This window comes from Manacus candei, unplaced genomic scaffold (assembly GCF_025592945.1).
Source record: "Manacus candei isolate 608988 ecotype Guabito, Panama unplaced genomic scaffold, ASM2559294v1 h1tg000057l, whole genome shotgun sequence".
NCBI classification, from domain to species: Eukaryota; Metazoa; Chordata; class Aves; order Passeriformes; family Pipridae; genus Manacus; species Manacus candei.
This window is the reverse complement of record NW_026138105.1, coordinates 11,874,763-11,901,871: the sequence shown is the minus strand read 5'-3', so window position 1 is coordinate 11,901,871 and position 27,109 is coordinate 11,874,763. Positions and strand designations below refer to the sequence as shown.

The 27,109-nt window shown below is 52.5% G+C and overlaps 1 protein-coding gene and 1 long non-coding RNA gene across 3 annotated transcripts; one reads left to right on the top strand and one right to left on the bottom strand.

Moving 5' to 3' along the window:
- Nucleotides 1-1,936: 1,936 nt before the first annotated feature.
- On the bottom strand, nt 1,937-5,044 carry LOC127478155 (uncharacterized). 2 transcript variants are annotated; one of them, XR_007907130.1, is made up of 3 exons: nt 4,973-5,044; nt 4,025-4,237; nt 1,937-2,945 (listed from the first exon to the last, which is right to left on the bottom strand). It is a non-coding gene; the product is annotated as an uncharacterized LOC127478155 (long non-coding RNA). The 2 variants fall into 2 exon arrangements; XR_007907131.1 differs by lacking the exon at nt 1,937-2,945 and adding an exon at nt 3,197-3,267.
- Nucleotides 5,045-13,117: 8,073 nt separating this feature from the next.
- On the top strand, nt 13,118-27,056 carry TCEA2 (transcription elongation factor A2). Its single transcript, XM_051803416.1, has 9 exons — nt 13,118-13,310; nt 15,932-15,994; nt 16,647-16,752; nt 17,845-17,935; nt 23,143-23,276; nt 23,676-23,732; nt 24,397-24,551; nt 24,901-25,047; nt 26,940-27,056. The coding sequence occupies exons 1-9, from the start codon at nt 13,242-13,244 to the stop codon at nt 27,039-27,041; spliced, it is 924 nt and encodes a 307-aa protein (XP_051659376.1). The 5' UTR covers nt 13,118-13,241; the 3' UTR covers nt 27,042-27,056.
- Nucleotides 27,057-27,109: the final 53 nt, after the last annotated feature.

The following is a 27,109-nucleotide window of genomic DNA, read 5'->3' as shown; positions in this document are numbered from 1 at the left end:
CCCCTGCTACCCACGGGGATGCAATGCAGGGTGCTGGCAACTCACTGGCTCCTCACCAGCTGCATCTGCAGCAGTGACCAGGGAGGAAGCTCTGGACATCCCTGGGCAGGGCCAGGATCAGTGCATGCCAGCCGAGTGACCTCTCCCCCCCCCTCCTCAGTGGCCTTGGAGCCGGGTGAGCTGGACCCCAGTCCGGCACACAGCTCTCAGGAGTTGAGCATTCTTTAGTTCAATTTTTTTTCTTTCCCTCCTCAGTTTTATTGAGCTGGCAGCTGGCTGACCCCACCCTGGCCTCTGGTTTCCCTTCCTAGCATCCCACACAGCCCAGCACCACACCTAGCAGAGGAAGCGTGGCGGGACGGCTCCCCAGCACAAAGGCGTTTTCCCTCCCCGCCCCCAGCCTGCCGGCTCACTCCCGATTATTCCTCCCAGCCAGGTCCAACGCTGAGCTCCCACCCGTCTAAAAATAGTTGTGGCACTGCCTGGACGATCCTAAGGGGCGTTGGGCATCTGGGGGCTCAAAGTGGGGCTGGTAGGGATGGCAAGAAGAGAAAAGTGAGAATTACCAGCTGAGCCTGATGGTTATTTCTGTTGTTGACAGCTGCACGTTGGTGCAGAAGCCCCAGGCTGGGGCTGTGCAACCAAATCCAAGGGATTTACCCTCGAAATTTGCATCCAGATAACAGAGGTGGCAGGTGGATGGTGGCAGGACCCTGCATCACAGCAGCAGCAAGGACACAAACTGTGATGGGAAAATTGCTTTTTATCCTGATTTTGCAGAGGGCACAGGTCACAAGGGGTACAGGTGATGTGACAGGGGCAGGGGCAGGATGAGTCCCTGGGCCTGGTGCCTGGGTGCAGGTGCTGTACCCTCCTGTGGTGCCCAGCGCTGCCTTGATTCGCTCGCGTGGACCAGCCTCACCTGTAGATGTGTTCATGCTGCTGGTTAATTAATCACCATAAAATTACCACTAGTGTGTGGCTGGTGCTGTGGTGTGTCTGACTGGATGAATGAGATGTTTCGCAGGAAGAGATCTGTTATTAATTATTGCTAATAATTATCGCTAGGCCACACTGCACAGGTACCCTGAGCAGTGCAGCCAGGTGGGATGGATGTGACCTACACCCGCACCTGCTTCCTCATCCCAAAAGAGATGAGGATCCTTGGAGTAGGGAATCTGGGGGACCTGTGCAGGGCTGCCCAGGCTGGTGGCTGCCCCAGTGCCCCAAGAGGTGCCCCCACGCCAGTAGGTTCTGTGGGCTCCCCTGGGGCTGGGGCTGCTCCAGCATTGCTGGAACAAAGGCTTCCCAAAGAAAGGCACTTCCTGGAGAGCAAAGGACTCGAGGCTGGGGCTGTGTGTGAGCCCTGCCGGGAGGCTGAAGTCATCCGCTGGGAAATGCTGTGTTCACTTGGAGCCTCCCTTTCTCCAGGGCCCAGCTCAGCGCCTGGTTTCCTCGGGCACAAATAGTTCAGTGGGTCAGGCAGAGCTGGAAAGCACCGAGCGAGGCAGCCGGGGGCTGCTGGGCGCCAGCAGACACGGTTCAGCATCCGTGTGAGGAGCATCCTGGCTGCAGCCATGTTCCTGTGCAAGGGTGACATGTCCTCCCTGTCCCCAGACAGGGACCAGACTGTCACCAAGTGGGGTAGAGTGGGTGGTTGTGCCAGTCCCAGTCCAGGGAATATCTGGCTCAGCTGTTTTCTGCTCACTTGCTCTTTGTCTTGGCTTCCAGCTCCCTCTGACAAGTGAAGGGCACTGGGGACAGAGGGAAGGTGTCCTGGGCCACAGTGGCTTTCTGCTCAGGTGCTCACTGCTGCTCTGCCCTGCTGCCAACCACGCTGGCAGGTCCCCAACAGCCACGGGAGCTGAGCCGGGAGCGCGGTGAGGATTGTGCCGGCCAAGCCTGGCAATCAGACACCGCATCCGAGGAAGCGGAGAAAGTTGTCTTTATTTTCAGCTCTTTTCAATAACCAGAGGTCAGCCTTGTTTATACAGGATTATAACTGGAACGACAACAGCGATACCCATTGTGCAAGCAGTGAAACCCACAGCTAACCTGAAAAAGCTGTTTGCTCCACACAGGCACAGCCGCCACAGCCTCCTGGGCGATGGCCAGAGTCCTTGGTCCTCATCAGGGCTGTCTTGCCTCCCCTTCCCCTGCCTTTGCCCTGCCACAGCCCCTCCTGGCACAGCCCTGACTCTCTGGTGATGGTTCTACCAGCTCAGGGTGCCACACTTCCAGCCACATCACCCTGTGTTTGCTCCTCAACCTGCTCTCTGTGAAACCCGGGGTGAAGCACCCACACCCCAAGCATGAGCCGAGCTGTTGCAAATCCCACCCACGGTGCTTATGGCTTGACTAAATCCAGGGAAAGGCTTCAGCACAAGGGGATCTGAGCGTGCTGGAGCGTGCAGTGCACACACGCTGCCTGGAGTCGCTTCCCTGGCAGCTGATTGCAGCAGCACTCGATGCTTTAATACCGGGTTCCCATCACAGAGAGAGCCCAGGCTTTTAGGAAGGAAAGTCTTACACTTCTACCAACTATTTCAAGACTCCCATAAACACATTTTTGGTTGAGTATTAATGAATTACCTCAATGCAGAGCTACTCATGCCAAATACATGAATACAGAGTGTAGAAAAGCCGCCGAGAAGCAGATTTGGCTGCCATTCAGCTGCTCTGATCGGCACAATTTCTTTTCTTGATTACAGTAAGAAAATGCTCTCTGCCTATGGCACTGCGTCCTCCCAGGAACAGGCAGCTGGCCGACAGTTGGGCTGTGCAGAGCCTGGGCATGCCAGGGTTATTCGCTGCTTCCATCGCTTGAGTTGGCAGAAAATCCTGCTCACTGGTGTCTGTGCAGGAGATGCAGCCAAGAACCGGGATCCTGCTCCCTCTGCATGCTCAGGCTGGCTGCTCCGGTCTGCCTGACCTCTTTTTGGGTGCTGGGGAAAGGAAAACTGCAATTAGGAGGGTTTCTGAGCCTGGATTTTTGAGGAGGTGGGTCAGGGCTGCCCATCTGTGGCCCTGCAGCCACATGTGCCCACAAGCACCACGGCCAGTTGCTGCTCCACTGTGGCCCCTCTCCGTGGAGTGGTGAACCCTCACCTGCAGCCTCGGGGACTGCCAGGAGACAATGTGACCCCCAGGGAAAGTGCAGCCTCCTCTTTGCAGACGCTTTTCTCACCAGGGCTCTGCTCTGTGGGTTCTCAGCCTCCAGGCCTCACTGGGTGTCTGCTTATCCCTTGCTCCCTGAGCATCATTCAGCTGGAAGCACCATGGATAACCATTGTGGATGAGGATGCCACTTTCAAGCAGGGGAGAGGAGTGGAATGAAGGGAGGTAACAGAGCAATTACACCTCAGCTGTGTGTCTCAGACCTCAGGAGCTCACAGCAAGGGCTGAGTTGGTTATTGCCTTTCTGCTCCCTAAAACGAAGTTCCAGCAGCAGGGGAGCAGGAGTGAGGGAGTGGCTGGTTGCACCCCTGTGGGCATCAGGCCCCCCAGCTGGCAGCAGGAAGGTCAGTCATCTACTTTCTTGCTGGGAAGGCTGATGCAGCAGCACAGGACATCTCCATCTGGGAAAGGTTTGCTGTTCTCGGGAGCTGCTGTGGCTCCTGACATGGTTTAACTTAGCACGAGGCATTACCTCACCGGGCAGCTGCAGATGGCAGATGACTGCTGGCTGCACTGTGCTTCCCTCTCCCTTCTCCTCTCTCCTCTCTCTCCTCTCCCCTCTCCTTGCTTTGTCTGCAGGCCCCAACCCAGTGCTTTCTGCTCAGGTTTTCCACACATGGGCTGACTTGCTCACAGGATCCTGGGAAGGTGGTTCCCTGGTTTCTGAGCATCACCGCGGCAAGGCCTGGAGGAAGGGGTGTCCTTTGCAGCATCCCTAGGAGTGACAACCTTTACCAAAACTTGCAGCCCACCCCACTGCACACAGGATCTTGTGGCCACCTCTGTGCTTCACCAAGGCTTTTACCATCCAGCAGAAAGGATGAGGATTTTGCTGAGAGAAACTCACCTTCACGTAGACAAGGAAACACCAGTGGAAGAGAGGAGTTTTGGCTCAGAGAAGGGTAGATGCTGTGGTGGCTTTGTGCCTCAGTTTCCCCATGCGTTGTGCAGGGCATGGGGCTTCTCCTCAGGCCCAGCCTCTCCTTGGGCCCTTTAGAGAGAATAATCTCCCCATCAAAGGCAGGATGTATCCCGGTAATTTTGATAGAGTGCTTCTATCCTGTGAGAGAATGATAATAACAATTACAATAATAATACTAAGAATAGATCATAATTACAATAATAATGCTAAGAATAAAAAGAAGGACCTGAGAGTTTTCCCTCCCTGCCAGCAGAGGAACAACTTTTGCTTTTTCAATGCTGCATTAACAGAAGAGAAATGGAACATGCAGCATTTGCAGCTCAAACCCTCCAGAACTGTGACATCCCTCCCATAAACTGGACTAAAAATGAGATTTAAAACATTGCCAGAGGCAGCACTGTTTTCTTTACTTTCCGATTTCAGAGCATCCTTTGTGCTGCAGCTCAGAAAGCAGCAGTGAAATCTCCCAGCAGCAGAGCTCAGGGATGCTGAGAGCAGCCAGGGAGGGATTCGGCACAGGGATGCAGGGTGGGATGAGGAGGGTGGTGTGGACCCCCAAGGCTGTGCCGGTGCCGGGGATCCCGCGGCTGGCGGAGCGCAGGGGGCCGGGGTAGGAGGGAGGCTGCAGGGAAGGGCTCCAAGGGAAAGGCTTTGTTCGCGGGCCAGCCGGGAGCGTGCGAGGGCCTCCGGGCTCCAGTGTTTCTCCTCCACTTTGCTCCTGCTGTGCGCGGGAGCCGGGCCAAGGTGGAGCACGGCGGGGTGGAGCGGGTCCCTGAGGAAGGCAGGGGACAGGGGACGGCCGTGCATTTGGCCCTTAAATTGCCTGGGAAAGCAGCTCTGTCTTTCCATCTCCCCCCAGGGCTCTTCTCTCACCCAAGCTGAAGCCGTTTCCCAGGCTGCTTGCCCTGAACACCTCCACCTCTGCCCTTTGCCAGCGACCCCTCTTCTTGGCCCGTGGAGTCTCACTCTGATCTGCAAGTGCTCGGGGAGGATAAGGAAAAGCTCACGACAGAATGGCCCTTCGTGGAGCGCTCAAGCTGGAGAAATAAGGTTAAAGGCTCTTATCTGATGGAGCTGCAGCCTTGCCAAAGCCTGTTGCTATCAGCTCGGGACACATGTGCTATTGGCAAAGCTTCGGGGACACAATAATACAAACAGTTTTCATTGTCGAGTCAACAATGATGGGAGAAGGAGCCTGGTGCTATTACCGGTATAAAAGGCACTGTAGGAAAGCTCAGGACAGGAGGATGCAGTCAGGATCAACAGCAGGGTTTAGCAGATTACAGTTATATTTGTATTCGGGAAGGAGAAACCTTCCATCCCCAGTGGGCTGGAGCCAGAAGGACGGAGCCAGCGGTGGGGGTTTAGGCTGCAAGGAAAAACTCTTAGAGCAGCACTGGAAGCAGCTGCAGCAAAATGCTGATGGCAGCGGGTTTGGACAAGGGCAGGTTTGCAGTGCATCAGCCCAAGGTTATGCTTTGCTCATGAGGAGCCACCCAGGGAAAAAAACTCATGGCTGCAAGGCAAGGGAGGCTGTGCAGCAACAGCCTGAGATTTGCTGGATCCTCCACATTTTCACAACAAAGTCTATGTGTTTGGAAAAACCTACACCACAGGTGCAGGGTGGATGGGTGAGGCAGCACATGCTGCACCCAGACCCTGCTATCACTTGGGCACATACAAGGATGGTGGGAAGGTCAGTGCCTCCACAGGGCCGGTGCACGGTGCATTCCTGTGCTTCACAGGAGGAATCATCCTTCCAACACCTGTGTTGTTTCCCCCCACATTCCTCCTCCTCAGCCTTCCTGGCCCCTGTCATTATAAACAGGGGATTTCTGGAGAACACATACTCCTGGTCTGGACTGAATCTGTAGGTGGACGAGTGGGATGGGAGGATGAGAGGGATGGAGCTCGTGGGGCTGTCACATGCCAGCAGCTCAGCCTGCCCCAGCCCCAGTGCTGTGCTGTGTCCCTGGGATCAAGGCAAGGTCCTGATCCCTGATGCCACACACTGGTGAGGGCACAGGGAGGGTGTTTAAGGAATATAGGACCCAAAGTGCAAGATGGAGGGTCTCCAGCCACCCCACAGAGGGGTGGGAAGCAGACGGAGCATGGGGATCAAGGCGCAGTGCCATCCTGGACCCTTGGATGTGGATGGTGAGGTGACAGGGAGCATCACCTCCCTTGTGCCCATGGTAGTGAGGAAGAGAACGCAGGTTTGCCAGCAGTCGTGCCATGGTGGCAGGAGTCAGGCATACATCTATATCTATATCTATATCTATATCTATATCTATATCTATATATATTTATATACCTCAGATTCATTTTTCATCATTTTTCATGGCTAAGCTTCACGAATGAAGATTTGGGAAGGGCTCTACCCACATTTGCTACAAGCGTGCTGGTGGCTAAAAAGGCCAACGTGAGATAGACAGGTCTGGTTGCAAAAGGCAGAGCGATCTATGTACCTCAGATACATCAGGCACAAAAGCCTCCACACCATGGGGGGCTGTGGGAGGCTGAAAAGCCGGACAGGAGGTCAGGAAATTATTGGCTAATGTCAGGGACCGAGCGGGGCCAGGGTGGCCATTCCCACCAGGAGCAATGATGTCAGGCGGCGGCCGGGGCCAGGAGGCAGGAAGCCTGATGCAGCCAGCGAGTCTGTCCTCCTTGGACTTCCCCATGTGTTTTCATGAACAATGCATCCCGTGTAAGGGACACCATGAGGCTGGTCCTCCTGCACTGGGGACACCACTGTGCCCTGACAGGTGCTGCTCCCCGTCCACGTGTGCTGGTGTTGCACCTTCTGTGTGGAGATTTGGCATATCTGCTGTATCACTGTGAGGTCTGAGGCTGCAGGTCTGTTGCTGTGCCCCTGCCTGTGCAGGCAGGGCCGCTATTGCCCCTCCCTGGATGGCACATCTGGCCTTGTGTATGGGCAGACCTGCTGACGAGTTCCAGAGGAAGCCCTTGGAGAAAGGATGGCTGTACCAGGTTAAGGGGCCCTCTCCCACTCCCAGCTCAGCTGTGGCAAGGTAAATGCCTGCCTTGAGCATCCAGCCATGCCTGCCTGAGAGTCCAGACATGTAATCTGGAAGAGGCAATAGCAATTACTCAGCTGTGACGAAGAAAGGCTCTGGCAGACTGAGTCACTTAGGGATACTGCGAGATGCGGAAAAGCCTCTCCAGGACGGAGTTCCCTGCTGGGGTGAGGAGTACCCAGGGACCTATCTCTACCCTCCCAGCTCAGGCAGTCGGGCTTGGTTTTTCCCCCTGGCCCCTTTGTGAACCCAGCAGGCATCAGGAGCGAGCAGGGTGACAGCACCCAAGCCAGGGGCTGCAAACAGGGTGGCTGGGAAGGGGCAACACACCTGGCCATGAACACCCAGAGGGAGAGGTACTTCCTGAGGACGGCCAGCTCCTGGGTGGCCCCAAGGACTCCAGTTTGGCCTCTCCCTCCACCACACCCAGCACACCCTTGTTTTTGCAGAGGTACCTCCTCGCCTGGGACGCAGCAGGCTGCGTTTGCCAGCGGCTGGCAGCGATGTCCGTGCTGGTGCCGACAGGCCGGCTGGCATGCTTTCCCCCAGGGAGGCTTTAGCAGGAGGCTGTGCATTTCTGGGAATTGTGTCGGGTAGGGAAGGAGGTTATTGTTCGAGCTGCAAGTGTGCGGCGTGCTGATGAGATCAGGGCTCGGTGCTCGGCGGTGGGGCAGCGGAGCCGCTGCAGCGCCGCTGATGGGGCGATAAGCGGGAGAGCGCTCTTATCTGTGCTCCCATCACTGCCGGGAGCAGCGGGCGCAACCCCGGAGACCTGGCTCTGCTGGGCCTTGCTGTCCTGATGGCACAGGGCAAAGGGGTGTCCAGGGGGCTTCAAAGGGAGCGATGGAGGCAGTGAGGCAGGGAGCACGCTGCGTTCGCCCTCTGGCACACCACCAGTCCACAGCTGATGCACCAAGGGCCTCTCGTCCCTTGGCAAAGAAGCTCGAGGGGAGTATTACAGAGAAAAGGTCTCAGCCCTCTTTGCTGATCCTCTCCTTCCTCCTCTCTGCCAGTCAAACCCAGTTTCCAGCCCCTCTTAGGTCTTGACCCCAGTCCTGTCTGCTCTGCCACGTGCTTGCTTCTTTGCAGATAGGACAGAGATCCCTTTGATCCCAACCTCTGTGGGAGAGTGTTTCAGAGCTCTGCTTGCAAAAGTGCCAAGAGGAAGGGGCCGGGGGGTTCAAGTCCTTTGCAATCCTTTGCTGCAGGTGAGTTGAGAGGTGCCGTGTCAGCCCGTGAGAAGCCAATCAAACATCCTCCTCCTCAGGAGGAGGCCTCCTTCCACATGCCATGGCTTTTGACACAGAGCAAGTCACAGGATCCTGAAGGGGACAGACCTGTTGCCAGGGAGGGGCACTGCCATCCGGAGAGACTGCCCGGGTCTGGAGATGGCGTGGGGGAGCAGGGACAGCATAGGAAACGCTACATGGGAAAGCCCTGTGTGGGAGCTCAGGAGCCCCTGCCTTCCCACAGCAGACTTATCAAGGCACCAGTTCAGAGTGGCGCTTTCCATGGGCCAAAAGGGAAGTGCATACACACCAGACTTCTCGGGGTCAAGGATGCTGGGCAAGCAGCGAGCTGAGAGGCTGCAGGGGGCAAGGGAGGGAACCGGGGCGTGGGGAGGGAGACACAAATAGAAAAATGAATGGCTTGAACTTCCTATGTTTTATGGAGGCAAATAAAAGGAGACAGAGAGGGGGAGAGAAAGGAGACCTGAGTGCCTGCACACGCTCTCACGCTCACACAGAGGCCAGCCCAGACCCCAAAGCCCACTGGTGGCTGGTTTGGTGTGGCAGCCGGCACCCACTTGGCTGGCACAACTCTGGGCTGGCTGCTTGTCTGGCCCAGTGTCCCCTGAGGGCACCTCACGAAGCGTGACAGGCTGCTGCTTAGCATTGACTCCTCTCCCTGTCATTATTATTTTGAACAGCAGCCAGTATAATTAAAATTGTTAGGAGGAAGAGGTTTAGGGAATATCCAAAGTGTCTCAGAAGAGCATCTGCAAAGCTGGAGGTCCAAACTCCACCCTGGCACTCATGATGAGCAGGGCCCAGGGGAACCATCATCTCCTCTATGTCCTCCCTTCCATGCTCCCTGTTTTGCAGGGTGGCAGAGGCTGGGCTACCACACAGGGTGGTCCTGGCCACGTTCCCCTCCGCAGCTGCTGCCCACTGTAGCCAAATCCTGCAGCCTTTCCTGGTGCAGGACTTGTCCCAGGAGGTCCAGATGGCAGTGTCCCCAGGCACAGGCTGCTCACCAGCAGATCCCGGACAGATGCAGTGGGAGTTTGTGGGGAGTGGAGGACACAGAGCCTCTGTGGGCTGCTCTTTCAGAGTGGCATGGATGAATCCTGCAATATCTTCTGGGAACCAGGATGCTTTCCGTTGTCTTAGGAGGGCTAGTGCCACAAGGCAAGGCATGGAGAGGTCCCTTGGCTCCTCAAAGGAGAAAGCAGGATGGTCTGCAAATCAGAAATGCGAGACATCACTCGCGCCAAATTAGCCAGGTTTCCTAAGTGTTTGTGTGGAGGATTTTGGCCTCCAGGGTCAAATGTCCCCAGTGCCAGGGCTAGAAGATTAAGGACATCAGACAGCTGCAAGGAGGAGGGAAAAAGGCAGATCCCTTCCTCCATTCTGGGGCTGCACAAGCTCATGGTTAGAGGATTAGAGCTAGGAGTGCTCTGCTGCTGCCAAGGCAGGCTCACAAGGGTGAAAAGGAGGGAAGACGCATCAAAACCCCTTCCCAAAATAAGTGCTGCTCTGGCAAAGCCTACAGCAGCTGCTCCCATCTCCTAGCTTGGGTTCTACCAGCTACTGGCTGTCATTGTTCCCTGGATGGGGTCACTCACTACCAGCTCAGAGCCCAGTGTGTCACCCAGGGACAGCCAGTCCTTTAAGTGGTGACCCCAAGGCTGAGGACCTGGAGATATGGGCATCCCTGAAGTTAGGGGGTGTCTCAGGGCAGAGCTTCCCTGGGGGTTTCTTGGTTGGTGGGTGGGTGGACAAGGCTGAGTCCAGGAGGGCCTCTCATCTCTGCCTTACCAAAAGTGGACCAGATCAAGCCTCCAGTGGTTGGAAGCAGGGAAAGGGTGGAGTTTGGGTGGCTGATTTCAAAATGAATAATGGTGACTTGAACTTACTGGGGATATTGGAAGCAAGAAAAGCTCATCTGACTTGATCCAGCCCCTCTACTGCAAACAAATCTTCTGAGAGTCACTTGGGAAATACTGTAGCCCAGTGGGAAAATCAGGTGAGACTTTGTGGGGTTTTATTTTGCAGGAAACTTTTCCTGGCTCCCCCAGCTCTGCCTGCTGAGGGCAGCTGCCAGCAAGGCACCACATACAGAGACCTTTAGGGTGCCTCTTGGTGTGCAGGGGTCAGCTAAAGCCCCCTCCCAGCCTCTCCCCAGAGCTCCACTCCAGCCGTGGGCTCACCCCTGCTGTTTTTAGCACATTCAAGTAGCTGCTTTCACAAGAGGTAAAAGAAAGTTCATGGATCCGTTGACAGATCAGCCCATGCGGGAATTTCTTTGGGAATTCCTGCAATAGCAGGTTGGCTCCCGCGGAGGTGGAGTTTCCTCTGGATCTACCTCCACCCAGGCTCGAGGAGCGCTCGGGCCACCGGCTCCACGCTCGGGGGGCCGGGCTGAGCGACGCCACCGCTGAGTCCCAGCCAAGGTCAGCCAGAAACCCTCCCCGCTCTGCAGAACGCCTGTCCTGTTAACCCTTGGGAAGAGCAGAGCTGGCAGGGTTGGGCTGCAGAGCCGGCCTGTGCCCGTGGGCGGGCAGGGACAGGGGATGTGCCTGGCAGGCAGATGAGGCTGCAGGCGTGAGGGTTTCATGCCATCCTGCTCCTTGGGGACCCCCTGCCAGCCAGGTAGTGGTGAGGCCTGGGTGAGGCCGGTGGCCGTGGTGGGGGGCCAGTGCTGGCGGGGTGACGGGTTCCCGCTCGCAGGCCGGGAGCGATGGGGTGACGGCGCTCGGCATCGGTGACTGTGCGCTCTGGAATCTGAGACACGTCCCCGGCCATACTTGTGGTCAGGAACCATCTTCGCGTTGCAGTGTTACAAACCACAGGCACAGTGGCAGCAGTGCCGCTCGAGCGTGTCTCTGACGCCAAGGACCGGCGTGACCCGACCCCACACACGGGACAGGCAGCTGCCCGCTTCCAAGGACCTCCAGAAGGTCCCCTTGTTGGGACTTGTTTCCTCCTCCCTCACAGAGGTGGGCCTCTCCAAAATGGCACCCCCTCGCTCCACAGCCAGACCCTGCCAAGGGTTGGAGGCTTTCCAGATGCTGCAGAGGCTCCAGACGGTGGGTTGGAGGGAACTTGCATTCACAAACATGGGGACAAGCCAAGAAGTTTCAAGGTAGCTCAAAGTGTCATGCCAGGGAGAGGGTCTGGAGCTCAGATTTGGTCTGGAGACACTCTGCTGTTCTGGGGATGGACCGAACTGTCTCACATATTCAGGGAGCAGTTCTTGCTCAAGGGGATCCCAGAGGTCTGTCCAGCTCCATGCGAGCTGCCATAAAGAACAGCAAGCTGGCAGCTGCAGGTACCTAATGGGCAGATTTGGGGGACAGCCACCTAGCAGAGCTTTAGCACTGATCTGTTCAATCCTTCCCTCTCTGGAGATATTCAAAACCCACCTGGATGTGTTCCTGTGTCACTTGCCCTAGGTGACACTGCCTTTGCCAGGTTGGACTGGATGATCTCCAGAGGTCCCTTCCAATGCTAACGATTCTGTGATTCTATGATTCTGCCCTCAGTGACCCTGCTGCCCCAGGACAGAGCATGGGTTGGAGCGGAGAACTGTGAATTCTGGTTCCCAAGACCTAATTGCGCAGCCCGAGGCCACACGTAGCACATCCCCGTGCTTTCATATGATCTGCAGCCCCGTCGGGGCAGGACACGGCTGCTCTTTACCAGCACAGTTAAGGCTCTCTCTGAAACATCAGTGCTTGGAGAGGGCTGTGAAGGCGCCTGAGCAGGAGGAGGCATGGGAGTTTTCCCTCCGCCAGGCGCCAGCTGGAGGGAGCGAGAGCGCTCAACAGCAGCTCCCGGGGGATGCGCTGCCCTCACACAGCGTACGAGTGCCATCTACAGGGGGGTCCAGCCTGGGCCCCCCCAAACCATCCGGCCCCTTGTCACCCCGCCAGCCCCACTGGTAACTGGTGGTCAGTCCCCGAGGTCGTGCGGGGGGCACAGCCCAGCGCCTCGGTTTACCCGGAGAACGGGGCCAGCGCTGCTCCAGGGGCTCAGTGCAGCCACGGATGACAGTCACAGAATCTCAGCATGGTTTGAGTTGGAAGGGATCTTAAAGCTCACCCATTCCCACCCCCCTGACACGGGCAGGGACACCTTCCACTAGACCAGGTTGCTCCAAGCCCCGTCCAACCTGGCCTTGGACACTTCCAGGGACGGGGCAGCCACAGCTTGTCTGGGCAACCTGTGCCAGGGCCTCACCACCCTCACAGGGAAGAATAATTTCTCCCCAGTATCCCATCTAACCCTGCTCTCCGTCAGTGTGAAGCCGTTCCCCAGTCACTCCCTGCCCTTGTCCAAAGTCCTTCTCCGGCTCTCTGGAGCCCCTTTAGGCACTGGAAGGGGCTCTAACGTGTCCCTGGAACCTTCTCTTCCCCAAGCTGAACAGCCGCAGCTCCCAGCCTGTCCCCAGAGCAGAGGTGCTCCAGCCCTCGGAGCATCTCCGTGGCCTCTTCTGGACTCGCCCCAGCAGTTTGGGACAGGCTGTTTCCCGGGACAGCCCCGCGGGCGGTGACCGAGGGTCGCTCAATCCCGGCCGGGCTCGGAGCCCCCTCCGCGGGGCGAACCGCACCCCCACAGCGCCCCGCGGCGGCCGGGCGGAGCAGCGCGGCGCGGGCGCGGAGCGCGCTGGGAGCTGTAGTCCCGCCGCCGGGCGGCGCTCGGGCAGACAGAGGGGGGGGCGGGCGTTCCAGGACTACAACTCCCGTCGTGTCCCGCGCGCGCCCGCCCCGACTGCGGCACCGGGAGCTCGGGTGGGCACCGGGCAGCGGCCGCAGCTCCCCCCGCCCGGACCCCCGTCCGGCCCCGGCCCCGGCCCCGGCCCCGGGCAGCGGCGCGATGGGCGGGGAGGACGAGATCGTGCGCATCGCCAGGCGCCTGGACAAGATGGTGGCCAAGAAGAACGCGGTGAGTGGCGGCGGCCGGGCCCCCGCAGCCCGGTTGGGGTGAGGAGCCGCCCCCTGCACCGGGCTCTGTCTGGCGGTCGCGGCTCCCTCTTCTCCGCGGGGCTCCCTCCTCGCTGCCATGCTGTAGGGACCTCCAGCCTGTGAGGGTCCTCCCCTTCCCTAGCCCCCATTTGGGGGCCTCTCTCTCAGTGCCGCCCGCGTCGTTGTGCTGGAGCAGAGGCTCACCCCCATCAGGGTGGGCATCCCTCCCCCAAACCTGCTCTCCTTCTCCCTTCCCCTTCCATTGCCGAGGCCTGGGGTCCACCCACTGTCCGTAACTGAGGGGGCAGCTCCTTGTTCCCCTTATGGTGCTCTGGGAACCCCCTGTCCCCACACTATGCCCCCCATCCCAGGCCTCACTCACTCCCTGCTCCACATCTCAGCACGCCGGGGCTCACCCTGTGCTGCCTGCAGGGTGTTCTCCTCCAGGGGAGCATCCTCAGCCCTCCTCTCCTGTTCCTTTGGGAGCCCTTGCAAAGGGGGATCCGCCCTGGGGGATCCTGAGGCTCCAGTGTGTCCTCAGGGAAAACCCCAGTGCTGATGGATTTGCCTCCTGCATCCCCATCCCATGCCAGCACCGCTTCTGCTCACTCGTGCGGCCGCTGGAGTGTGGAAGGGTGGCCAAGCTGCTCTCTGCACCCGGGGGTCTCACAGGGTGAGCTGTGACCGGTGTCACCGCCTGGGGGGACAGTAGCCAGTATTTCCCCTGCTTAATGGGCTATGTCAGTGCTCATGGGAGCACAAGCGGAATCGTGCAAGTGCTAAGGCAAGAAGATGACAAGGGTTTGTGACTGAGGTAGTCTGTACATCTGTGTTTGTGGGGTGGGGGAGAGGGATTCTGGAGCCAGGGAGGGCTGTGGTGGGTGGGAGGTGATGGGTGAGGAGCAGAAGGGATTAGAGGAATGTGGTATTCGTGTGGTGGGATACTCGGTGCTGATATCACATGAAGTTTTGGATGCTGGACTGGCCCTGCCAGCCGTGGGTCGGGTGAGCGCTGTCACTTGTGTCACTGCTGTAACAACTCAGGGAAGTGTGTTTGGGCTAAAGCACAGCCTGGGATGCCTGTTCTTGTTGGTGGCAGGTTTTCAGCGCCAGTGTTGAAATAGGAAAGGAGCAGCTTTACAGAATTTGCTTCCAGCTTCATCGGGGAAGAGGCAGCTTCTTACACGAGGGCTATGCAGCGTTTCCTCCTGGCTGGCATTTGAGATGGTGCTGAACCCTCAGCGTGTTCGTTGTGTGTGGGCTAATCTGAGAACTCTTCCTGCAGGACGGTTTCCTGGAGTACCCGTTTGTTGCCCTAGTTTTTGCGTGGATCCTCATTTGCTGCCGTTGTGCCAAGTGGCCCCATTTCTGATAACGGAGACAGCAATCTCGGTTGCTTTGTGTGTTCAGGGCTGGATGTAATGGAGTCTGTTGGAGGAATGGAAAGGGGTGAGCCTGCCTGAGGGGGAAGTCGGTCGTTCTGGGTATGGTAACATGTGGTTTGTGCTGGTGTGAGTTGCTTGTGTGCACGCTGAAAGCTTTGACTCTGCTTTGGTTTTGGCATCTGTTCTGTAGGGTGGATTGCAGCTGGATTACTTCCTGGGGTGAGTGGGAAATGGCCCTTCTGCATAGGGAGGATGGGATCTGAGGACAGGGCTGTCAGTGCAGGCGGCTTCGCTTCCCTTCAGTCGTGGGCTGTGCAGGCCTTGTGCTGCAACTGAGCTTGGAGTGGTCTGTGTTGTAAATGAGCTGCTAAATGTGAACACTGGAAGCCTTGTTTGAGGGAAGGGGGTTGGGAGGAAAGAGCCAGCTGAATGGAGGCAGGCTGGGATCTGCTGGAGGGAGACTAGTGACTACCACTAGTGACTCTGAGTGACTGCCAATTTTAGGTATCTACAGATTCCTAGTGAGATTTTTTTTTTCTGGACTTGGGTTCTGGGGTGCAGAGATGCTATAAGGAAACTTCATAGAACAATTTTCAAGTGGCCAGCTCTTCAGCATCACAGCTTGATGGCTTTGCTTCTGGTATCAGCTCCTGTCCTGAGCAGAGTGGGGTATTCAGATGAAAACTGGGAAACATGGAATTTCATGCTGTAGAAAGAGGATACTTTAGCTTTGGCTCTGAGCTTTATTTAGGTGGGTGACTGAAGTTCTTGCAACTATGCTAAATTGTTATTGTGAGTTATTATCTTTTCTCAGGGCCTCAAAATTAGTGAGTTTGAGAGTAGGATTACTCCTGCCAGCCAAGTGGTTGTGCTGAGGGGACAGTGTTGCTTCAGAGTGTATTTCCCAGGTGTTAAAAATGTTCAGCTTGCCAGGTAAGGGTAATAAACTAATGCTGCAGTTGTACCATGCACCAGCAAAGACCAGTAGCAGTCCAGTCCTCTTCTCTTTTGCCTATTCCAATAATTCAAGTGCTTTCAGGCTGTAGGATGTACTGTCTGTCCAGAACAGCAATCCCAGCAGGAAGCTTTCTGATGTTCCAGGGAACACTTGTTGGTGTTTTTCCCTTTGAATCCAGCTTTCTGGGTCTGTTCCCAAGCTATTGCATTTGTTTACTAAAAGCTGAGACACTCATTCTGTTTCTCTTTTTCTCTCCAGGAAGGTGCAATGGATTTACTGAAAGAACTGAAGAGTATGCCCATGACTTTGGATTTGCTGCAGGTGAGTCTCACAGGTAGGGTGAAAAGCTGAAGTCTGCATCTGGATGAGTTCAACATGTTGTCTGAATAATAGATTTCCTCACACTTCTTGCCTCATGCAAAGCATCAAAATAAACATCAAATCCAATAAAATAGTGCTGAACTTGGGTTTTGGACTGGCAGTTAAATAGCTCTGGGTCACCATGTGCTGCCTGAAACTTGTGCAAAGGTAATGAGACAAATGTGGGTAATTGCTCAAATCTTGTTTTTAGGCTGCAAAAAGAGGAGATACTGGATAAAAGTAGCAAACAAAGGGCAGTCCTGGGAGAAGTTCAGATCTTTGTAATGGTAATATTCAGGAGACACTGGGGAGGTATGAAAAGAATTACAATTTGGAGGTTAAGATGCATCTTGGAGTTTTTCACTCTAAGCTTGAATGTCACTTACAGGTGTGTAGGGGAGCGATTTGCAGGTGATTGGATGTTTCTTCTGATAGGTTTGGAGAGTGTCATCCTGCTCTTCCAAAGTTGTAAGGATTGTAGAATCATTCTGCAAGTCCTTGCATACTGGTGTCTTGGTCATCACTTTGACTTTGGTCGTGGGTATTTCAGATTTCAGTTAGAAACAAACAACGAATCTGTTCTGGAGTGATTGATTCGAGTGTTCTCTTGCAGTCCACCCGCATTGGGATGTCTGTAAATGCCCTGAGGAAGCAGAGCACAGATGAAGAAGTGATATCACTTGCCAAATCCCTCATCAAATCTTGGAAGAAACTTCTAGGTAAGGAAATCAGCGTGTTTCTATCAGATTGAGCTTGTGAAGGAGTTTGCTTCAGTGGGAGGCTGGGTTTCTTGGAAGAACTTATCTGCTGATCTGAATAAAACATTCTAGCAAATCATCCTTTTTTAAATTCCACCCTCGTGTCTTTCAAGTTTTGTGTCCTACCATGCATCCCTCTGGATTTAGCTCCTGTTTAGCCAGCTCATCCTTGGAAGAGCACTGAAAGCTTCAGGACTATTAACATGTACCTGTCCATGTAATAATTAGCAGCATTATTTGTAGAAACAATATCTGTGCTCCGAACCCTCCGACCCCACTTAACACAGTGTGTGCAGTCAGCCTTGTGCAACAGTTTGGAAAGGGGAATGCTGGAATGCATTTTGGCTGATGAGTTGGAGAAGGACCTTAGTTTACCACCTTGCAGATAAATTCACATGGACCATTTCCAGCTGTGGAGGCTTTCATAGTGATGGGCTCCCTGTTTTGTGCTAGGCTGGATGAGCTTCACAGGCACTGCTTTCCTGTCCTGGCTGGACTGTCACCTCCACATTAGGCTGGGTGTTTATTAGGCTCAGACAGTTTACCTCTGGGTCAAACTTGTTCTACAGTGCCATGACAGTCCTCTCCAGGGTTGTGCTGTTGGCTTTCAGCAGCACTTGGGAATCAGGAGAAACTGTACTCCCAGAAGGACCAGCCCGAACCGGCCCTTCAGGAGATGCTGGCTGGAAATGCGGCTTTTAATGGTTCTTGAGAGAACTTGATCTGATCCCTGCTCAGCAGCCTGTGTGTCTCTGAAAGAAACTTTTGTGATGAGGCATGTCTTGTGAGGAGGCTTATCTCCCAGGCAGGGAAGGTGATGGCTCTCTAGTTTGGTGAGGAAAGTTTTTGTTTGAATTAGGTTCTACTTAGAGGCAAGAAAAGGATCTGTTGTAAAGTGGGGAAGGCCATAAAGGCATTCTTTCTCCTGATTCTTTTTGGAGAATAATAACTTGCCTTAGGCCAACATGAGGTAGTGTGAGAACACTGATGAGTGTATGCAGGGCTGTAGCACAAAGACCAGTTCTGAACCCATTACTCTTCTTTTGAATGTAGATGCTTCTGAGGAAAAAGGTGAGGAGAAAAAGAAAAACCTGTCCTTGCCAACATCTTCCTCCAAGGAGACTGGTAACTCAAGAGACCAGAGGTAATGCTTCCCCTTAACCAAAGATGACACTTACAGAATTTAAATTTTCTCAAGGCACCTTACTTTAATTTTTATTTTTAGGTGTCTGAGTTGGGAGTTTTGGGTAGTGAAATTCCTGATGAGAGACACTGGAAGTGTTTCTTTTTCAGAGTTGATCTGTGTGATGTTATTAATAAACTGTAATGCAGAAATATATATCTACAAAATACAGTGGCTTTAGTGAGTTTTTAAATTTTATTCACATCTTATTTTATGTTGTTTTGTTTTTTTTTACTCTTGATTATGTGTTGTTTTTCTCTATTAGTAAAGCATTCCTCTGTTCTTTTTTCATGTTGCATTTTTATATATTTTTGCTTATTTCTAACTTTGAACTCCTTAGAATGAAGATTATTTTTGACCTTTGCAGTCTCAAGTGATGGATGGGATTGACTGATATGTTACTATAGTAAAACTGCCATTTCTTTGTCCTCGACAAATCCCAGCAGAAGTCATCTTTTCCCTGTAGGCTGATGTCCCCCCAGCTGGCAGGTCTGCTGGAGGCTTTTGCTCCTTGCCATGCCTTGAATGCTGCATCCTATTTCCACTGCCTGTGACTGCAGTCACTGAGTGGAGACAGTGATCAAAGGGGAGGGGGAAAATGGGTTTTAAAGCTTTATTCCAGAGACTTCTCTCAGCCTCAGATCCTAGAAGGGTGTGTGCTTCATAGGTTTGGCCCCTAAGTGATTTAGCCAATTTCCCAAGTTTGACAGAAGATTTAGAATATTCAGGCTATAGTCCTGCTTTTTTGTTTTGCAGGATGTTCTGTGTTTGCAGCCCTTGTTGGTCACTTTCTTGTGACTTTTTTCTGTTTTGCTGAGCTCTCTCAGGGCTTGGCACTTTGGATGACCCTTTGCAGCTCAACACAGAGCTGTTGATGGAGTAGGCTGCTGATGCTGAGCTCCATGACTTTAATTGACTGATATCTTTTGTTATCTCGCTTCTATAAAATGGGAAAAAGGAGTTGCTGAGCATTGCAGTGAAAGCACTGAGGAGACTCCATGGCCAGAATGGAGTTTAGTGCTGCAGTGCAGCATGGGAGCAAGGGCTGTCCAGATCTGTGTGGATCTGTGTGTGATTTCACTCAGAAATCCTGGCTATAGCAGAGAGGCAAAACCCCAGTGCCTCCTTGCTTTGTCATGTATCATGGGGTGTGTGGAGTGGAGTTTTCTGGCTCGTGCTGCTGATATTCCCCTGTGCCTTGATGTGCTGCAGATACTGCAGTTTTCTGTTTTTTTTTTTAATCCTTGATGCTTTTTACATGTATTCAGCCTCCATCTTCTCAATGGCAAAGCCCCCCCCTTGGCTGTGAAGGATGAACAGAAGCCAATGGATTAGTGTAGCTCAGACCAGGAGCAGCGGCCAACTCCTGGTGTCAGTCTGTTGAGCCAGGCTCAATTTCCAGAGGCAAGAATGCTTAGTCTCCAGTCCTGCAAAATAAACTACTAGTCTGCCTTAAAAAAATAGTAATTTGTTAGCAGCAAAGAGTTTTTGTTCTTTGAAGCACAGGCTGTGATAGAGTCTGACTGGTTGCTCAGTGTGTGATAGCTGGTTCAGATGAGGCTGCAGTCAAGACACCAAAGAGATCAGCTTGTATTCAGATATTTCAGCCATTTATTCTGATAGATTTTGGCCAGGCCTTTCTCTTCTGTCAAGGAGAAATACTTGAGCAGCTCTTGGCCTGAAACTTGCTTTCTGGAGCACAGATGTAGAAATCCCTCTGTAGTGACTGGAGCTATCACTACAAGACCTGAAGGCTCTAAGCCAGCCAGCGTGGAGCTGGCACCTGTGAATTTAGATGCTGCCTTGCTCTAATCCAAAGCATATTCTGTTGTGCTGTAGAATTTCAGACCCTTAGAGTAGTCCATGCTAATGGGCTGTGTCTAGTGTTTCTGTCTCTGGCAGCAGGAGCTTTTTCTTTTCCAGGATTCTGTAAACTGCCTTTATTGGGAGGTTTTGGAACTGTGGCCTGAATTTAGCTTTTCTGTGGGATTTTCTTCCAGTGGAGCCCTGAGTTCCATTTGCAGTCCCTGGCTGCTGCTTTGCCACCATTTTGTTCCAGCATAGCCTTTTTTTTTTTTTTTTATGCATAAACTTTTGTTGCCTGGATAGATTTACAAGCTCTTTCTCCTGTTCAACAGGAACAGTGTGAACCACAAGGATTTCCTGAAATAAGTCTTCTAGGTGTGTTTGAGCTCTACTTCCCAACTATTCTATTTATAAACTAACCTCTAAACCTTAATAAATAATTTTATGTCTTTGGAATGGCTGAGAAATCTGTTTCAGCTAATTTGTGAGGGCTTAGCTCATGTATGACATGTCTGTATGTAGGCAAATGTGTCTCTCCTCATCCACTAACAGGAGTGGGATTACCATGCATCTTGACTAGCTTTTTTCTACCTCCAGGAAATAAAAATCTAAATATTTAAGTCAATGGCATTTGCAGATAGAACCTTCCTGAAAATCAAGTATTACCTCTGCAAGTATTAGTTTGGAGACCTGGCTTTAAGGACTGAATGTGGTGAAGGTCAGTGTTCTGAGTTCACACTGAGTTCACTGAGTTCACACACAGTGTTTTGCTCTGGGAGTCCTTAGTCTGTTGACAAACAGACAAAATTTAAATCTGGAAGAGCTCTCAGGGAAACTTCTCCTGCTGCCCCTCCCCAGCACAGCACAGCCTCTGTCCAAGCTTTTTTCTAAGCTCTTCTTTGACAACCCTAAAAAACCTCAGAGCATTTCCATAGCTGCCCTTGGCAGTATTTCCAATTCATAACTCACCTTTACAGATTGAAACTTGTTCTCAATCAAAACCTCTCTGCTAAGACCATTTTTACGTTCTTTTGTCTTTAGCTAATATGGAGGCTTTTTTTCCTACCATCTTATTTTGTAAGGAATTTCAGGACTTGTCTCCTTTAAATTTTCCCTGCCAAAACCCACCTCAATTCCTTCAGTCCTTCCTTTTACTGTAGGTAGGTTTTCTAGGCTTTTTTCCCTTTGTCCTTTGGGAAGTCTCATTTTTCCAAACTATTTTGTGCAACATGAGCAGCTGTGATTTTCAGATGGGTTATTCCTGAGTTGTGTATGCTCAGTGTATTCACCCCCATGGGTGCTGCCTGTGATCTGTGTGTAGCTTCTTAAGCACAAAAGTACCTGATGGCAATTTTTACATCCCAAATGGGAGAAAATCATCATCATCTAATTGATTATTTACAGGCTAAGTTGTTTCTTCTTTTTCTAACATTTGCAGTGTAAATACTGTTGAATGTTTTGAGCTGTTTGGACACAAATCTGTTCTTTAATAGGCTCCTGCAGTGCTGACCAGTAAAACTAGCTGGTAAAAAATGGTTTTATTCAGCTACTGGTCAAAGAGAAACACAATAAGCTCACAGTATAATCTTCCTCTTAGGAATGCATCTCCTTCATCTGAGCAAGAAATTAATCCTCTGCTTTGGTGACCTGAACAATTTGCTGAAGGTTCACTGGTGGATGCTTCTGGAAAGGGCCCGGCCAGGTTCTGAACTGCGGAAATCCAGTAGCCCCAGTGATGATCTGTGGGATTTTAGCCAGACTGGATATGACCTTAGCTGCAGAAACTCCCAGGATAAGTCTCTGAAGTTGTCTGGCTCAGTTTGTGTGGCAGTAAAATCGGAAGGTTTCCAGCTTAGCACTGTTTTTCTGTGGGCTGACTAATCCCTTCCAGGACAGCGTAGTGGAAGTGCTTGTTCATAACAGATTTATTTTTGATGGCAACAAACTGGCAGTAGTGACCCAGCTTAACAAAAATTGTCAGGCCACTTGGATCTTCAAGGAGATATTGCCAGCCTGGCATGGCTGAAATATCAGGGTTTCTCTTTTTTCCCCCTTTGTCTCTTTAGTGTATTAATGTTACCAGGCATTGGCCGTAAATACAGTGCATTTTACAGCCCAGTCACCAAAGCCAGGGCAATCTCTACTGAAGAAAAATTGCTCTTCTGCTGCTTAGATTTAAGGGGGAGAACAAAGCTCTAGAAAATCATCTGTGAATCATAATAGCCCGAATCTTTTACCAGCAATATTTGCAGGGCTGACTAACTCCCTGTGCAGATGTTAGGCTTCATGGGTGCACACCCAGCTGAGCTGCTCAGTGAAGCTCCTTCTCTGCAGGCAGACCCTGCAGCAGTGACTCAGCCTGCCCACATCATGTGCTAATTGTGCAGGCAGGTCTCCATCCAGCTCCCCTAGCAGGTGACCCGACTGAATCAGCCCCAGCAGGCAGGTGTTTGCATTCCCTTGCCTGTGCCCATGATTGCTTGCAGGTGGAAATGAAGTTATTTTTGAGAGCAAAGCAGTATTTCTTAGTTCTATGCTAGCCCAGCACCTGTGTGAGCCGTGTGTGGCTGTGTAGGGGTGCTATTCTGTGAGATGAGTAATCAGTCTTGCTCAGCTTACAGGAAAAAGGAAGGTCTTTTTATGTGTTATGCTTTTGTTTGTTTTTTTTAAATATCAGAGCTGAAGAAGGCATTTTCTTTTTTTTTTTTCTTTCTTTTCCTTAGCACAGCAGCTCCTTCTTCTGGAGGGGCTGGTGTTGGCTTCTGATTTCTGCCTCAGAAGGCAGCATGCTACACTCCTTATTGGCTGCAGAGAGCTAGAGTGCATTTTCGTTTAGCTGTTCTCTTTCCTGCTGCTGAAATCTTGGTGCTAAAGAATGAGATTAACTTTAGTGGTGCTTTCTGCTCGATTTCTGCTGAGAGCATTTGTGTACCTCTGCAAAGTCAGAGGAAAGAAGTACCCTGGATCTGCACTACACTGCCAGACTGAGAGAGCACTGATGGTCTCAGATGTCTGAGTGTATTTGAGTTACTGGTGGCGTCCAACACTAATATTTTTGCTTGATGGCCAGTGGTGCAGCAGCTGATACCTGTTGAGTAACATAAGATGGTTGGCAGGGCTGTTCATGGACTAAACCTCTGCTGGTAGCCAGCAGTGTCCACAGGAGAGCTCGTGCCTGGGCTGCTGGTGTTGGCTGCTGTGTTGTGCTCTGTGCTGATTTGGGGCAAAGCTCTTTGCACTGTGTTCCTCTGACTGGTTCTGTATTATGATCAACAGGATGCTTGGCCACATACCTTCTGCTCCCCTCTCTGCTCTCAGTGGCCCAAACTGAGACATTCTGACAGGTGAAATTTTTCTTTTAGCTCCAACAAAAGGCAGGAGCCTCCGAAGACTCCGACCACCCCCAAAATCACCACCTTCCCTCCGGCACCGATCACGTGCGACGCCGTCCGCAACAAATGCAGAGAGATGCTGACAGCAGCTCTGCAGGCTGATGGTAAGTGCTGTGGGGAGCCCTGCATTGCCTGAAGTGCTTCACAGCTCCTGCAGCATTCTGACAGACTTCTGCATGTAAGTCAGTGCCAGCTCAGCTAAAATATGCCATTCTGGAGCGACCTTGTCAAAGGATTATTGCCAGCAGCTCAGTCTAGCCACTGGTCACCTCTTTGAACTGGCTGCTTTTTCAGACACTTGCACAGGGATCTGGCTTGAGCTGGAGGCACGACAGCGTGTCAGGCAGTGGGTGTTAAGAACATGGGTTACCTGGGGTCTTCTGCTCTGCAGCAGGGGGTGGTCTGGCTATAAGTTTAATCTTCAGGGATGCAGGGATTTGCTTCACTTTCTAGTTCTTGTCTGACTGCTGTAAAGTGAAGCTCCTGTTTCTCCTGTCTTACAGATGACTACGTCGCCATTGGCGCTGACTGCGAGCACATAGCAGCCCAGATTGAAGAGTATATCCTTACTGTACAGCCCTTCCTTGAGGGCCTGCATGCCTCCAGGAGTGAAATCTGTGTAAATGTTCTGCTGCAACTTGTCAGGGTTCTGGGTCTGGTTCCAGCTCTGCTTCGCTGAGTCCTGGGTCACTAAGGAACCACCAGTGTGGTGCTGGGAGCTCAGGGACTGTAATCCCTAGTTTGACCTTCCCATCAGTGATCTCTCTCCTGTTTCCAAATACATGCAACTTCCCTGTGCTCTTTGTTAAGGAGAGTGTGCTGATTTAGACAAAAGCAGTGGAAAAGATGGAGCAATGAGGATCAAGTTCCATGTCCTTGTGAGATAAGCCAGGAGTTTGCTCCCTTTAGGGGCTGTAGGGTAGGAGGTGCAGCTGGGCTCTCTCAGTGAAGGGGTTTGTGGCTGCCTTGCTTGAGAGAAAGAGCAGGTTGAAGAACCTGAGCATAACTATTTCCAGCACAGTGAAAAAGCCCAAACTGGAAGCCCCTGGACTCTGGCATAAAACAGCTCAACTCCAGCACTGACCTCCCAGAGCAGATGGAGCTGTTGGGTCCCAGCACCTTCATCTGTGTCCTGCCGGTGGGTAACACCCCCTGCTCTTCATGGATGGCTGGGAAGTGCTTGAGGCCTCTGGGTTGATTGCAGACTCCTTGACTGCCCTGTACACATTTACCAAGATGTCAAGAACACCGACATGAAGTACAAGAACCGGGTGAGGAGCCGCATCTCCAACCTGAAGGACTCCAAAAATCCTGAGCTGAAAAAGAACGTGCTGTGTGGGGCCATTACCCCCGAGCAGATCGCGGTGATGACCTCGGAGGTGAGGAAGCCCGAGGAGCAGAGTTTGCTTCTTGGAGGGAAAATTTCCTGAGGTTTGGCTGGAGGCAAAGGGCTGGGCTGCTTCCAGGGTTGCAGATTTCTCAGTAGCTGCTGCCAGAGTGCATGGAGCGAGCTAGCAGTGGGGTTTGGAGTGTGAAGAGTAGTTTGTTGAGCCTTCAGGTCATCACTGGGGCCTGGGTGTGAACCAGAAACCAGGAATGAAGGCTTTGTGTCTTAATGCCCTTCTGTCAGGCCACCCTGTCCTGTTGGCTGCTTCCACTGTAGTGGGTGTGGTAGTAAAACTGGACAGATGTGATTTTTTTTATTGCCTTTTTTTTCTTTTTTTAAAGGAAATGGCCAGTAATGAGCTGAAAGAGATCAGGAAAGCCATGACAAAAGAAGCAATCCGGGAACATCAGATGGCCAAGACAGGAGGGACGCAGACTGACCTCTTCACCTGTGGGAAATGCAAGAAGAAGAACTGCACCTACACCCAGGTTAGTCTTCCTGCTCCTACAGCCTGCACACCACTGACCTCTGCACAGGACACGATCTGTCATGGTCACGAGCTTGTGCTGCTCTGTGACAGGCCCTGCAGGCACAAATGTTGCCACTGGTGGACAGGGCCCTTTTGTACACTTGAGGCTCTCTAAAATGTGCTTTTGCACATGTTTCCTTGGAGCTTGTGTAAGTCTTTTTGGCTCATCTTTACAAGAGCAGGAGTTGTGCAGCCATAAGGAAGCTTTTCAAAAGTACAGCAGTGCTCTACATCAAAAGCAGGTGCTGGGAATGCTGGGATTCAGACGAGAAAGGAATGGGGAGTGTAGACTGCAGAAACCAAGGCAGATATGTTGATGGTATTGAAAGTGCAAATTAAGAATGTAGACAACCCGCTGCTGGACAAATCCCAACTTCATTAAAATCAAGCAGCACAAAACAGGTGAAACAAAAGGAATACATAAAGCAGAGGATGTTTCTTCTCTACAGCCAGCTGCTGGAAGCCTTGTGCATTACCAGTGCTTCTTAGTTCCCACGTTTGTGCCAGGCATCAGGAGATAAATGTGCCTTTGCTGTGAGTCAGTGGCTTAGAATGTGCAGATACCCAAAAATGCACCAGCAGCCACGAGATTGCTACTGAGTGGGTGTGCATGAACTGTGTGTGCAAGTGCCGAGTGAAACTCCTGCATGTGCTTGGACTTGACATGCAAACACAGAGGAGATCCAGGGAGCTGACCTGGGAGTTTCCCTTGGCTCAGCAGCAGCCTTGCATCCCATGGGCTGGCTCAGGCAAGAGGCATCACTCTGCCAGTGCTCCCAGTAAGTCAGCTGGAAGCACTCCGGGCTGTGCCAGCACACAGGACTGTCTCCACCTGTAGTGGACTGGAGTCCAGCTGCTTGGGATTGGGGCAGGAGACAACAGTTATCTTCTAAATAGAAATATCTGGAGGGTTTCTCTATTTTTATCGGTTTTCCAGTGAAATCACCAGTGGGTGATGAGATGCTGTAAGTCCCAAGTAGATGAACTGGTGTTTATGAGCACGTTGGAAGGCAGGTGGTAATGTTGGGGGGGAATTACAGAATTTAGCTTTTCAGCATGCTTGCAAGAATGCTTAATTTGCATCATGCAAATACTGTGACTCTTGCATATTGGGTAAGTACACACAAAGATCACCATAATTACCCCTTGGCACAGTTCTGCTGCTTGACTTGTGCAGGAATGCCAGTGTTTTCAGTGTAGATCTGCCTTGTGGTTTTCAAATGCCATGAAAATCTGATTTTTAGTAAAGTATGTGTTTCTGGCAAGAGCCAGTCAGAGGCAGCAATCACATCTGGGTTAAATATCGGAGTTCCTTAGTGGCTCAAATACAAACCAGACTGGAAATGTGCAGAACCTGGTAACCCAGAGTGTGTTCCTGTGAGGCCAGGATGTAGGACTGGTCTGCAAATGGGAATGGCTTGAGTGCTTTTTTATGTGTGACTGTGGAGCACAGGCTTGGGGCTGAGGGTTTTGTCCTCTCACTGCTGGCCATGTCCCTTCCTGGGGGACAGTTTGGGAAGGGATTGGCTGTGGGTACATCCATCTCTGGATCCACCCACAAGGAATGGGCAGCAGAGAGAGTGAGAGGGAAATCTGCTGCCCCAAAACATATCACTCAGGTAGTGTCAGGCTGGAGAGGGGTCATGATGGACGTACAGGTGTATCTGTGTATAACACAACAACCAGACTTGTTTTACGGGAAAGCTCCTTTTGCCCTTCCAAGCCTTGGTCTCTCATGGAATTTGTGACCCCAGCAGGAATCCCTGGAGGCCAGTGGGAGGGGGGGAGCTCCCTGTGCCCTCCAGGGGCCTGTGTGATGCTGGCCTCTCACCTCTCTCCTGTCCTCCCCAGGTGCAGACCCGCAGCTCCGATGAGCCCATGACCACCTTCGTCGTGTGCAACGAGTGTGGGAATCGCTGGAAGGTAGCACACCAAGGCTATTACTGGCACTGAGGGGTGTTGGGGGGCTGCATCCACCCTGCTGCAGGCACTTGGCTGCTGCTCAGAGGTGTTTGCCAAAC

Coding starts and splice junctions, on each gene's coding strand:
- TCEA2 (XM_051803416.1), top strand. CDS start 13,242: ATGGGCGGGGAGGACGAGATCGTGCGCATCGCCAGGCGCCTGGACAAG. Junction 23,733..24,396: donor AGCAGCCCAGATTGAAGAGT/ATATCCTTACTG, acceptor ACTGCCCTGTAC/ACATTTACCAAGATGTCAAG. Junction 25,048..26,939: donor AGAACTGCACCTACACCCAG/GTTAGTCTTCCT, acceptor TGTCCTCCCCAG/GTGCAGACCCGCAGCTCCGA.